Below are 12,840 nucleotides of genomic sequence, written 5' to 3' on the forward strand. Positions count from 1 at the left end.
AAAACAAACACAACAACAGCACAACTGTTTGGGAAAGGTTTCTGGATCTGTGTTAAATCTGAAAAAGGTGACTGAGAAAGCGAGAAAGGACTCAAGTGCCTCCTTAAGACAGCAGGGCCTCATACGGAGCTTAAACAGGAAATTCCAGACAGCGGGGGCAGGGGAGGCTTCAGAGCGGCCGAAGAACTGATAAAGAACCTTTGATGGAACATTCAAATCACTGTGTGTGGGTGTCAATGAGTGTTTGTTTGTGTACCTTAAGGGTGTGTTTTTGGAGGCTTGAACTGATCTGTGTAAAGCCACACAAGGTTGACATTACCAGGTTATTAATAGATACACTCAAAGTGTCTGAGTGAGGCTGCATGAAGGCATATTTGTGTGCAGCTATGGATGTTGATGCTAGCAAGTGAATGGTCTTACACAAGTGCGTGTGCTTGGACGGTCAAAGGCATAGTTGTCTCAAACTTACTTAACAGTTAAGAGGGAAATATTGAAATATTGAATGCAAAAAAAACATCATTTGGAAGTTCTCATGTTCATTTGCCAGTTTTCTTTGTTTTATTACGCCGTCTTGTTAAATTAGGAACAGATGTGTGTTTTGTTTTTAGTCAGGCAATCATAAAATGAGTGATTCACTCTGAATTAAGCATGTGGTAGCAAATTAAAATATAAGTATTTCATCAATCTGTTTAAGCTTCAAATGATTTATTTATCTGGTATTTTTGGCAAAATAATTGCCCCAACCTTAACTATCGTTTTAACTTATATTGTTTAAGCACTTTTAACTTACATTTTACATTTGAAAAATACAAATAAATGACTGAAACAAATTTAATTTATATTTAATTTATTTAAAGGTTCTTCAATGACTTGTACTAGTAATATTATAGCTCCTTGTTTCAGTCTGGGATTTTTTAAACATGTGGTACAACATTTGTTGTTGAGATATAATAATAATTTTGGTTATGTTATTCTCTTTTTTCTGTTGACTCTAATGTTGAATGGCTAAAGTACCTTCTCAATAAGCATGTATAATTCAAACATGCAGGTTGAACCAAAAAATGTCAAGAATAGAACATGTTAACTCACCCGTACGCCTTTAGGCCCCATCGGTCCTACTGGTCCTGGTAAACCCTAAAATAAAAGTTGACTTTGTAGTCAGGTATTTAAAGACAGATTTTTGTTCATTTATATTTATTTTCGTATGAAACTGATGTGTTATCACAATTTTACAGTATCTGAACATCAAATAAATGCAGTTTTCTTAGATTCTTGAATTTTCTTTTCATGTATTTATTATCGTCACACTTTAAAGCTATTCCCGGCTCTACAATGCTGTATTTTGCCAAGTATTCCTCCCACACAAAGTCAGCTGCTCCAGATAACCTATTTCTAAAACTGGGCCCTATGCCATCATTACTACGGCCCCGACTTCAACTGTACCAGTCACAGCAGAGGATTTACTGCACCTGCCTGCCAGGATAACCTTTGGCACCGGGGCTTCCGACTGGACCTTGCTCCCCCTGCAGGAGGAAGGGAGGAGGGAGGTAGAGAAAAGGAGATCAGACGGATTACTACAATTACAGTAACACTAACACACAGTGTTTTCATTGAGGCAGAACAGAGGGCATATACAATCACTAGAATCTCAGTTTCTCTCTGGAATTGAATTCAGGGGGTTAATAGCAACATGACCTCAGCTCACTACAAAAGTGATTGTGGTGCCGTGCAGGAAGAAAGAGTTAATGCCAATCGATCAGAGGATTGACACAGTAAGTAAAGACACATCTCTTCAACAGTAACATGTTCCCATGCAGCCACTATTGTTTAGTGCCAACAAGTTAAACCTGATCAAAAGATTCCCCCCTAGCACTTTCAAGGGTCATATTGTATGTATTCATGACATACATACTTGTGCATTGCCATGTTTGCTTCAAGCTGAAATATGCTTAAGAGAAAAGAAAATGGTCTTCTGTCTTAGGTTTCACATACATTACAACTTATGACGTTTGTACATACATGTGTGTGTTTTTAAATTGGGTTTTGTCAAATAAAAGGTTAACTATGATATACTATAACACACCTGTGTTCTTGTTATAGTGCATTTGTGGCACCAACTAAAACCGATTTCAATAATTGTAGTTGTTTAAAAAAATTCTCAAATTGTAAAAGAGCCAAACCAGTAGTTTTAAAACAAAGCTGGTTGTTTAATAGTAAAATGTAAAATGTTGCTTGAAGAATGCGAAATATCAAATAAAGACTTGTATCTAATAAAATGAATCCGAAATAAAGCATTTAAATCTGTGTAACCACAGTAAGCGCTTAAACATAGAAAAACAATATCCAATAAAATATATACTTAAAAGGTCAAGACAACAACGAGACGAACACAGGAGTCTCAGAGAATCAAGAAAAAGCCTGCACTAATAAAAATGTCATGGCTGTTTCTTGAAGGAGTCAGTCGATCCATCAAACACAGAGAGGGAGGAAGATCGTTCCTAAGCTTAGGAGCAAAAGCCTGGAAGGATTTCTCTCCTCTGGTCCTGAACGGTGTGCGATGAACCATCAGCAGATTCTGATCCGGTGTCACAACTGTCCAATCAAGGGTGTCAACCGTCTCTCGCCCGAAGATACTGGGATAGGCTCCAGCCCCCCGCAACTGCCATTAGGAATTAAGCGATATGGAAAATGAATAAATGAATTATGTTATTTCTTCTTTTGAATGTGTAACTTCTGCTTTATATAAAACTTTGGCCCATTATTGGTTGAGTTTACCCCCAAATAGAGTTTTAATAATTAAGAGTGTAAAAGAAGAGAACCAATATGACTTTTGAAAGTTTTTGGTTTAAATAAATAAAAGGTAAACAAAAGTTTATGTTTTTGTCAGCATGTCTGATTCTCTCATTGTGTATGTTCTAAGGATAGCTGAGAATGACAATATATATTTTAAATGTGACCTCGGAGCTGTGGTGCTGCATCAGTTATAAAAAGTCAAAGATTTATTGGCAGAATACCAGCTGGATTTTTGCCCATATTCTCGTACACTTGTTGGAGTTGCAGTGGTTCAGGATTGACAGTCAAGGTTTCAGTGGAAAGGGGACACAACAGTTGTTTAAATACTCTCTATGATGAATATGGGAACTCGGTTGGCTGCTGAAATCATGTGACGAAGTGTGACAGTGAGAGGAATATTCAAAGCTCCAAAGCCGTCCCTTTTCTGTAACTCTAACACATCAAGCTTCTCTAAACATTCACCAGATATGACAGATATTAAGGCATGACAACAAACAAACCTTGCATGCTTGCAGTAAAATCATGACACATGGTTTGGAGTGTCCAGAGAACACAAAGGTTCAACAAAGCAGCTGCGTAATGCTTGAAAAGTGTGACACTGTTGGCCTAGTTGGCCTGTTCGTATTATTTTCCCTCTCTCTGGCATCCTCGTCCAACTTCCTGGAGAGCATCACTGCAAAACGGCATGCTGGGCCAGATGTCTTTCCTCACCAGTGTTTCATAGCAGGCTAATCAAATCTAGCTGTTTCAGAGGCTTGCTGAGCGGACATAAACACAGACACGACTGGACAGAGAGGTCTGTGAACTAGAAGAGAACGAGCTCTCAGAATATAAGATCGGAGTCTTATTAGGGGCCAAACCGGAAAATGTTTTTCAATTGTGACATTGAGAAGAAATGAAAGGGAAATCGAATTAATGGTGGGAAATATGTTATAAAATATAATTTCTAAAAAAACAGAAAATTATAAGGTTGCAAAAGCCGGTTACAACAAAAGACCATTGAGTCTGGTTCTGATCAAGGTTTCCTCACCACTTTTTCATTCTGTGATGTGTTATTGATACTGTAGTGTCTTAAAATAAGTCTGTTATAAAAGGGCACTAAATAAAAATGAATGGAATCGAATTGTAAAGTTTTCGATGGCAGAACTTATATTGTTGGGGGAAAAAAATATAGTATTACTCCATATTGAGAGATGGAAGGTAAGTTTACATATATATATATTATATACACACATTGTATATATACCAATACTATTTTAATACACATGATAAGTATGATTCAATATACTACATTTACATAAAGAAACAAGACAATAACCTTTTTTTTAACACTCTTAGATCAAATAAATCGAAAAATTACCCCCAAATACAGAATAACATGGGAAATAATGTAAGATAAATGACAACATGAATACAAAACCATATACAGAGAAGGATTTTGTTTCATAAAACTTAAGCAGTCAAGGTAAGTAAGTAAGTAAGTAAGTCATTTTTATTTGTATAGCGCTTTTCCAGACCAGGGTCACAAAGCACTTAAACAATCAAAACAATATTCAATAAAGTATTTTTTTAAAGATCAAGATAAAACTGATACCATAACAAGGTGATTTATTCTGGAGTGATTTAATGGAGTAATATAAATAAAAGCTCAGGAAATATGAATATGTATATGTCATACATAAAGATAAATTTTGCTTTGCACTTTTGGATCTACAAAAGTATTCACTGATTCATTCATTTGAATTAAGGTGATCGATGTTTCCAATCTTTTTTTTCATCTAACAGAAGGACAGCAATTTGAACATCTTGAATCATTCAAAGCAAGGTAAAGAAGATTTTTGATCTACATAATGAAGTGACGCCTAACATAAGTGCTGAAATAAGAGCAGGTATGTAACTTTACAAATAGAGAAAGGGTGAATGAGTATTGGTGATAAATACAATCAAGGGAATAACTTTAATTTCACAAGGAGAATATAGATACAGTTGTTTTTTGTGCTGAAGGAAAATATTTATCATGCAAAATATTTTTGTTTAGCAATTTCATTTCAGATAAAGTGAAAAAACTTTGTCTTAAGATACATGCTAAAAGGTTTATGAACAGAGCAACTTACTGGTTCTCCGGGTACTCCAGGTGGACCAAGATGACCTCTCTGTCCCTAAAGACAAGCAAACATAAAATGTGTGAGCATTGAAGTGCAAAGACTGGACAAATACAAAGCCAAACCATGCAGTTTTGAGTATGTATTACTGAACGTGTGAGTGAGGAGAGAAGTTTATCTAAGGTTAACACAGAAACAATTATCTGTCAGGTTATTTGCTGTCTATGAGGAATCAATCTCCTGATTGTCAGGTGCTCAGACTTTCCACTGGCTGTGGAGGAGATCATGCCAGGATCATGGCATGTCCAGGATATAGATGCCTTCCTTTATGTGTCAGATAGCAAGTTTCTCCCACTGTCGGCTAGGCCGAGCGCCTCAAACACAAGTGTGACTCACTGCCTCACTACAGTTCTGCTGACCTCAACATTACTAACCACCCCCTCGAAACAGCGTGAGGATTAAATCCAAATTAAAGATGGTTAGATGGGCCCATCCAGATGGCAGTTTGACTGAGACAGCGAAAGGAAAGTTGAGAAAAATAGATAAAAACAAAATAAAAACAGAAGGCCATAGACAGAAAGATCTCTTGTTGTTCGGTTTTCCTAAACCACAGCACCAGAGTAGTGGGCCAAGACTCTCAGAGTTCCTGTAAACCATCTTCCCAGACGGATCATCTGACTGTAGCCAGAGAACAAGACACTGCACCCCTCTGCTTTTTATATTATATGATCATAGATGAATGTTCCAAACAAGAATCACAAACTCACTATTGAAACCCACATGTACAACACAACTGTTATATGTTCATTTCGACGGGTTCACGGTTTACTTAAAGTCAACACACAACATTAAGACACCAATGTTAAACCAATTATGCATTAAACAATGTTTTTCTTAAAGACGAAAAATGTAAAACTATAAAGCACTAAAGTGTGCAAGACCATCACACAGCTGTCGGCAGAGAGCTATGGATATTGTCATGGTGTGCTCTGTAGGTGAACTTATCAGGGAAACAAAATAACCATTTATAGTGCAACCATTTCTCTCTGCCCTAAAATGACCGTTGACGGGAATTCAATACATGCGCCGACCGATCACTAAGCTTGGCTCTCACTCTGTACACCAATCCCAACAAAGAGAAGACTATTATTCTTACAGGCTCTAATGATAAACGTATCATCCAGTGCCTCCAGTCGGAAAAAACCCAGGTAGCTTTATAGCTGTATCTCTCACCTCATTAATCTCTGCTTTCATCTTTTCCTCCACTCTCACTCACTCTCTTCAGAACAGAGCCAGATGCCTGCCCGGAGGATTGTCCACACGTACAGTGTCATGTTGACAGTCCATACAGAAGCCCAACGAGTCAATCGAAAATTTTCGAAATCGAAAAATTTGCTATGATACACTGTTTCAAACAAGGAAGATGTTTGCCATTGTGTTTCACTACTAGACAGTATTGACGGTTTGAGCTGAAGTGTGATGAGCATCTTGGTTTTTGTATAAAAAAGCTTAATAGGGAAAATGTTCCATTGCTGCTTCTGACTGATTAATGTAGCAGACATCATTTTGCATAAACAAATACCACAGTCCAGCGCATACGGTTTGTTGGTACTGGGTTTCCTTTAAATGAAAATTGATCAGTGCAATAGCAACAAAATGATATGATAGCAGTGAGTGATGTGATATAAGTAAGTAAGTGAGTGAGTGAGTGAGTGAGTGAGTGAGTGAGTGAGTAATAAGGACATCATCGACATTAACTGCTGTCCAGTATAAAAAGGATGTAGATAGATAGGATTTATATAGGTATAGATAGGAGATAGATAGAGACAGAGAGAGAGAGAGAGAGAGAGAGAGAGAGAGAGAGAGAGAGAGAGAGAGAGAGAGAGAGAGAGGGATGGATGGATGGATGGATGGATGGATGGATGGATGGATGGATGGATGGATGGATGGATGGATGGATGGATGGATGGATGGATGGATGGATGGATGGATGGATGGATGGATGGATGGATGGATGGATGGATGGATGGATGGATGGATGGATGGATGGATGGATGGATGGATGGATGGATGGATGGATGGATGGATGGATGGATGGATGGATGGATGGATGGATGGATATATATATTCCTCATAACACATTCATGTTTTAACATGTCATTCAAATGTAATAAAAGATTAATTGACCAAGTAGAGCAACAACTGTTGGTAATACATAATAAAACAATAGTGTTGTTAACAAGAACATTCACTTTGAAGTAATCAAAAATATTTTCTATACTTTCTTGGTAGTGTTATTGAAGTTTGCAACAAAACATGGGCAAATGAAACAATTTAAAAACTTGTTTTTAAGGGGTTGTTAAAAAAGCTTATTTAGGTGTTATTTTGTATCATATGTATTCAGACTTCAGAATTCAGATTTGTTAAAATGAATACAATATTTGTCCTTAACTAATGTAGAATGTGTCTGAAAGTCAATAGCCAAACTTCTTTTTAACAAAAAACTATGCCATAAAAACGCTTAATCTCACGTTTAATATTTTGAATGAATACATCCTTGTCAGATATTTAGTTTATTTCATATCTATTTTATGAAGAGTCTTAGATTTTAAACTTAGTGGGACTATCTTGTTAGGTACTCATGCAGTGTAACTGGATTTTAGTATTCATCTGCTGAACATACAAGAACAATAACAACAAATAATTTAGCCTTTCTGACGATGTTGCGACATTTTACCTTTCTTCAAACGTACATGCCAGACTTAATCCATTCAAAGATTTATTGGATAAGCTCATTAATACATGTTACTAGAGGATGTGTATTAATAAGGTCTAAAAACATAGTGTAAAAGACAGATGTAAGAAAATCCAGATCAACCAGAGGTCGTCATAAGCTCAGAAGGAACAACGATGAGGGCTGAGATCCGAGACATGAGGCTGGTAATGTGGCCTTGTAGTTGAGGTTTGGCCCGCGAGTGTATCCCCTCTCCCTGACCATGACTCACAGACTGAAAACCCATTCAGTCTCTGCATAGTAGAACAAATGTTGTAACAGAGCGGAACATGCCAGGCTTGTCCGATGCTGTATAATCACACCCTCCTATGAGTAGCTCAACGTGCCGCTGTTTTCTCCATTCAGGTTTCCATTGAAACTGTCAGATAGATTCAAGAATCCACAGTCAATCCGTTTTAGCTTCTGGTATTATAGAGCTTGTATGGATGTTAGAGTAAAAGTAACAAAGAGAACACAAACAATGTAATAGTTTTTCCTAAACCACAATGCCAAATAAAACCTCGATTTAAGCCAAACATGGAAACCATAAAATTCAACTTTTTTTGAGGAGGTTAGGTTTAGAATCCTACAGAAACGACTTTATAGCACTGATGAGGGCTTAGAGTTGAAAATAGAAGTTTGAAAATATAAATACGTTTTTTAAATATTACTTTGATGAAACGATTTACAGATGTAAAAGAACCCATACTACCATTACCTCAGGTGTCAAATTCTACATTAAAATTGGACCATGTGCACAGCAAAGTATTCCCCTTTTATTCGAAAAACAGGAAACAAAAATAAGAAAATTAACTTTTAATCTTTTTTGTTTTTAAGTACTTTTTCACCCAATCATAATATACTCCTTCTTTCTTTTGGCTTCATTGCTCCTCCCAACAGCCACATTATGTTGTCCCTCCCAGGTTTGATTGTCCACTGTGTTATCAGGCTTGCACAATTTTTACTTGAATTTGTCAGCTTTGAAACCTCAAAGCTTAAGATTTGTATGTGCTATGAGGTCAGTGGGAGATTTTTTGGTTTTAAACAAGTGCTTGCTTACAAGCTTTGAAAGCCTTATCAAGATTCCAAGCATGACTAAGGCTTTCCAAAAAAACAAATATATCAGCATTCTTATTCATGACTCAAAGTTCATGTTTGAGGGAAGCGACGATCATTAAGATAATATTAACAGAGGTCTGTCTCTTTGTTGTCCTTGAAGAGGAAGTCCACTCCTGATAATTAGTTGAACGAGTTTCCTGTGCAGTCATCAAGTCTGCGATTTACTGAGCTATGCCCGAAGCACTTAATGACATAGGGGTTTGTTTTGACAAGGTTGCTATACCAGGTTAAACTGTTGATGGTCTGGACACAATGCAGATTATTACAATTATACAATTTATATTGATAAGTCTTTGTGTTAATAATGATGTGCTAGATATTTTTCAAATTATTTAAGAGTTCTTACAACTGTGTCTAAAGATGAATTGGCTAAAATTGCATATGTTCAATACCATCATTAGTGCTAAGGGTTTGGTCATATGTCTTGTCTGTACACGATTGACCCTAAAATCTATTTAGTCACACGTTCTTTCCTTGTAAATTTTACGAATTTTATCTCACGTTACTGAAATTAAGAATTGGTTAAAAATATCTTTTTTCCAAATACTTAAACTATCAATGGCTTTTCTGTCTGAGACCTATAAGAAGTAGCCTTGGAGCGGGGACACTCTCACCTGGACTCAGTTAGTTAGGAAATTTGTAAATGTTTTCCACCAGCTTTACAGTTTCCATTGCGAAGGAGTGTGTGAGTGAATGTGTGTGAGAACAAGTTGGGGAGAGATATACAGAGCAGCAGACTCCTAACAAAAGCCACATGTCAGACTTAAGGCTGTCGTCTGACATTGTTACTGAGGCCAGCGACTTCCAGACATATATATGCACTTTTGCTAGGGGCGAGTGAGGCAATTAACCCCTCAGTTGAGGACCTACTCTCAAAGTGGTGTCATTATTATTTTATTCATTTATGTCATTATGATTTTTTTCATGTTGTGAAAATCAATCAAAAGACAAAATATTGCAGTATTAGGCAGGAAACAACAAGGTTGTAAGTGTCCATCTTTGTGCAAGATCTGTGCACAAGAGTGGTCATTAGGGTTTCCATGTAAACAACATCCTGTCGGCTTTAACTTCACATCTATAGAAGTCCCTGTATTGGGGTCGGGGTGTAGAGATAGTGTAAAGTAGCTTCTTCTCCTTCTTTGCTGTGACCCAAAGATGATAAGCAAAGGTAGAAAGTGAAAAATGCTGAGGTTATCAACTGTAGTAACTGAACAGTAATGGACAAAACAGAAATGAGTTAATCGGCAACATCTAAAAGCTCCTCCCCACTTTTCTCTCTTCAGCATGAATCATGTAGAGATTTTGAGCAAGGGTAAAGACAATGGTATATTTGTGTCGGAGTGAATGGGCCCCATCTTCTTTTCCTTGATGAGGGAAAACTCCCCCCTCTCCCGCCCCATGACATCTGCTCTGCCATCATTAGAATGCCTGTGCACTAGATCCCTTCGACTAAGGATGGAGAAAACGACGATCATGCATAAAAAAAAAAATGTAACACTAAAACAATTGTCAGGGAAGTTTTGAAATGCATTACTTTGTGTGTATTTCCTGTAACATCCTTTGATGATCACAGAATTAGAGTAATCTGCGGTCTTACCTTTCGACCTGCTTGACCAACCAGTCCAACCGGACCAATTATCCCTGAGTCACCCTGGAACACAAGAGAAACGGAATCAGAAGAAGATCAAAATTAAAATCGTACTATTTGCATTGAACTTTAATACACTTCTAATAAGTCTGAGATCTGTTAAAAACAGTTTCTGGCTCGGTCATAATATGCCACAAATGCTAATACTGATGGTGCACATTGAAACTCTAACCACAGATTACCTAGACAACATTGTGAAATTCAGAGACTTTTATATATTTTAATTACAGGGGGAGTGAAAATCTAGCAATATAGAGGATAAAACAAGGCATGTATGTGCCTTAATGTCAATCTAGTGTTGTTTACATTGAAACATACCTTCTCTCCTTTTGGTGCAGGACCAGGTGAGAGTCCAGGATCACCTTTCCTTCCCTGACAGAAAAACCCAAAGTAAAGAGTGAGCACGATCTGGAGTCACCAGCAAGGTCTTTGATTTTATCCTTTCATCAGTCGAGGTGTGTACCGCTCATGTTTATGACTAACTTCTATTTGTGGCTGACTAATTCCCAGGGTAAAATCAGGAAGTTTCTCTCTCAGCCATATTTGGCAGGCACCGTGCCACCGCCGGCCTCATTGTCAGCAGGTAACAATAATGGCACTGGAGCACATCACAGCTAGGCGTCGGAAATTAAACACGGCGTCAACCCTGGCCCTCGGGGGGACCCCTGCTATTTACAACTTCAGTTCATTCCCTAATGATGAAAGAACAAACGTAGAAATTAGGCTGCACTGCTGGAGATCAAACACCGATGGCCAAATCCTTCTCTCAACACACCTGACAGGTAGAAGGAATCTGAGCTTTACCCATCTGCCTGGAATTCAACATGGCCTGGTTTCAAATATTTATCTTGTAGAACTTAAGATGAAAACAATTGGCTCTGAAAAATTGGTCACGTAGTGACAACATGGAGTTGGAATGAAATATGCTGGAAAATTAAATCTTCCTCATGTTATAAGTTATAAAACAAACAAAACAAAGTATTTGGAACATACTTATACTACACATATTAACTGTCTTTTGTGATTACTTTGTGGTATACATTTTAACATATATATCTTCCATATTTTACTTCACTTTATATTTTGTAAATGGAAAAAAAAGTTTTAATATACATTTCTTTGATAACAATGCCATGGTAACAAATTTACAATTCTAGATAACTTTGTCAATTAAAGAAATATGCAGCATTGATAAATAAAACAACTTCAATACAACAGAGAAGACGAGCATAGACTCTGTCCTGTCATAATTAGCTTTAAATACAAGTATAGCTGTATGTACTCGTGACGCAGTGTCGTATGTCAAGGCTGTTGGTGGAGAAAATCACCCAAGACAATCTGTCGCACAAATTCTCACAGTGGCATTCTCACTTTCCTTCTTGTAATTTCATTTCAATGGTGGACACTAGTGTCGCTGGAATTTTCTACCTTATTTTTCAAGCCTTTTTTGAGTCAAACAACATTTCTTTCTTTCTTAACCTGATAAAAGATAATGACGTGGATGACTGGTAGTAACCGTAGTTATGTACTAGATTTGTGTTAACAGATACATTTGATTAAGTATTGATTATTGCCTGTGTGTGAGTCCTTTCACTCAACATGTTCCCTGTGATTGGCTGGTAACCGACCCAGATTGTTGCCCATGTCCGGCCCCCAAAGAGAGAGACCTACTTCAGCCTTCTAAAGAAAGTTTTAAACTTCACAGTCTCCGCTCATGTACTAATCTATACAAGTCTAAAATAAGTAAGTAATTAAAGTATAATTGTGCATGAGTAAAATCTTTGAGAAAAAATATACACACATAATATGTTGAGATTAGTGTCTCTTACCTTGAGCCCAGTTGGACCTGGTGGTCCCGGTTTTCCGTGAGGACCAGGAGGACCCTGAAACAAAAACAGTATGTTAAGTTAGGTTTGACTTCATCAGAACTCTCTGGGGTGTTTAGAGCATATTTTTCCAAATAGTTTAGTTTATAAACATTTAATAGTATTTTAGTATTTATTTTGTGTAGGACTCTTTCATTGTGTTGCCACTGTTATATTTTTTAAATGTGTTGTATAGCTCATCTTTATATTTCAATCATAATCATATTTTAAATTTGTTTTGGTCTGTTTTTATCTTAATATGAAACGTCTACGATTGTCATGTGACTCTGTGGGAAAAGGAATTAACCTTCCCTGAGTTGGAGCATAGAATCTACCTCTGGTAGTGAAACTTGAAGGGGGGGTTGAGGGTCCAGACAATCTGGAGAATCTCAGCTTTCAGGCTCTTTTAACCTATTTTTCCTAAACCCAGAGCTTGTGAGTTGGGTGGTAAGGTATTTGGTTTTGGTGTTTGAGGCCTGGGGGTTAGCCTTATGGAAAATAGAACTCTGAGGAGCTGCTGCCCCATATGGATGTGGTTTT

The 12,840-nt window shown here is 37.3% G+C and overlaps 1 protein-coding gene across 1 annotated transcript in view; it reads right to left on the minus strand.

The window, feature by feature from the left end:
• LOC148080486 (uncharacterized) overlaps positions 1-12,840 on the minus strand; it is a 59,505-nt gene that overhangs the window by 30,759 nt on the left and 15,906 nt on the right. Inside the window, exons 5-10 of the mRNA XM_087792208.1 lie at positions 12,265-12,318; positions 10,754-10,807; positions 10,385-10,438; positions 4,908-4,952; positions 1,470-1,523; positions 1,090-1,134 (exon numbers count right to left, since the gene is read on the minus strand). Of these exons, the coding sequence (XP_087648334.1) occupies positions 1,090-1,134; positions 1,470-1,523; positions 4,908-4,952; positions 10,385-10,438; positions 10,754-10,807; positions 12,265-12,318 (306 nt within the window). The remainder of the gene's footprint in view (positions 1-1,089; positions 1,135-1,469; positions 1,524-4,907; positions 4,953-10,384; positions 10,439-10,753; positions 10,808-12,264; positions 12,319-12,840) is intronic.

The sequence above is a fragment of the Callionymus lyra genome, chromosome 5 (assembly GCF_982586985.1).
Source record: "Callionymus lyra chromosome 5, fCalLyr1.hap1.1, whole genome shotgun sequence".
Classification (NCBI taxonomy): domain Eukaryota; kingdom Metazoa; phylum Chordata; class Actinopteri; order Syngnathiformes; family Callionymidae; genus Callionymus; species Callionymus lyra.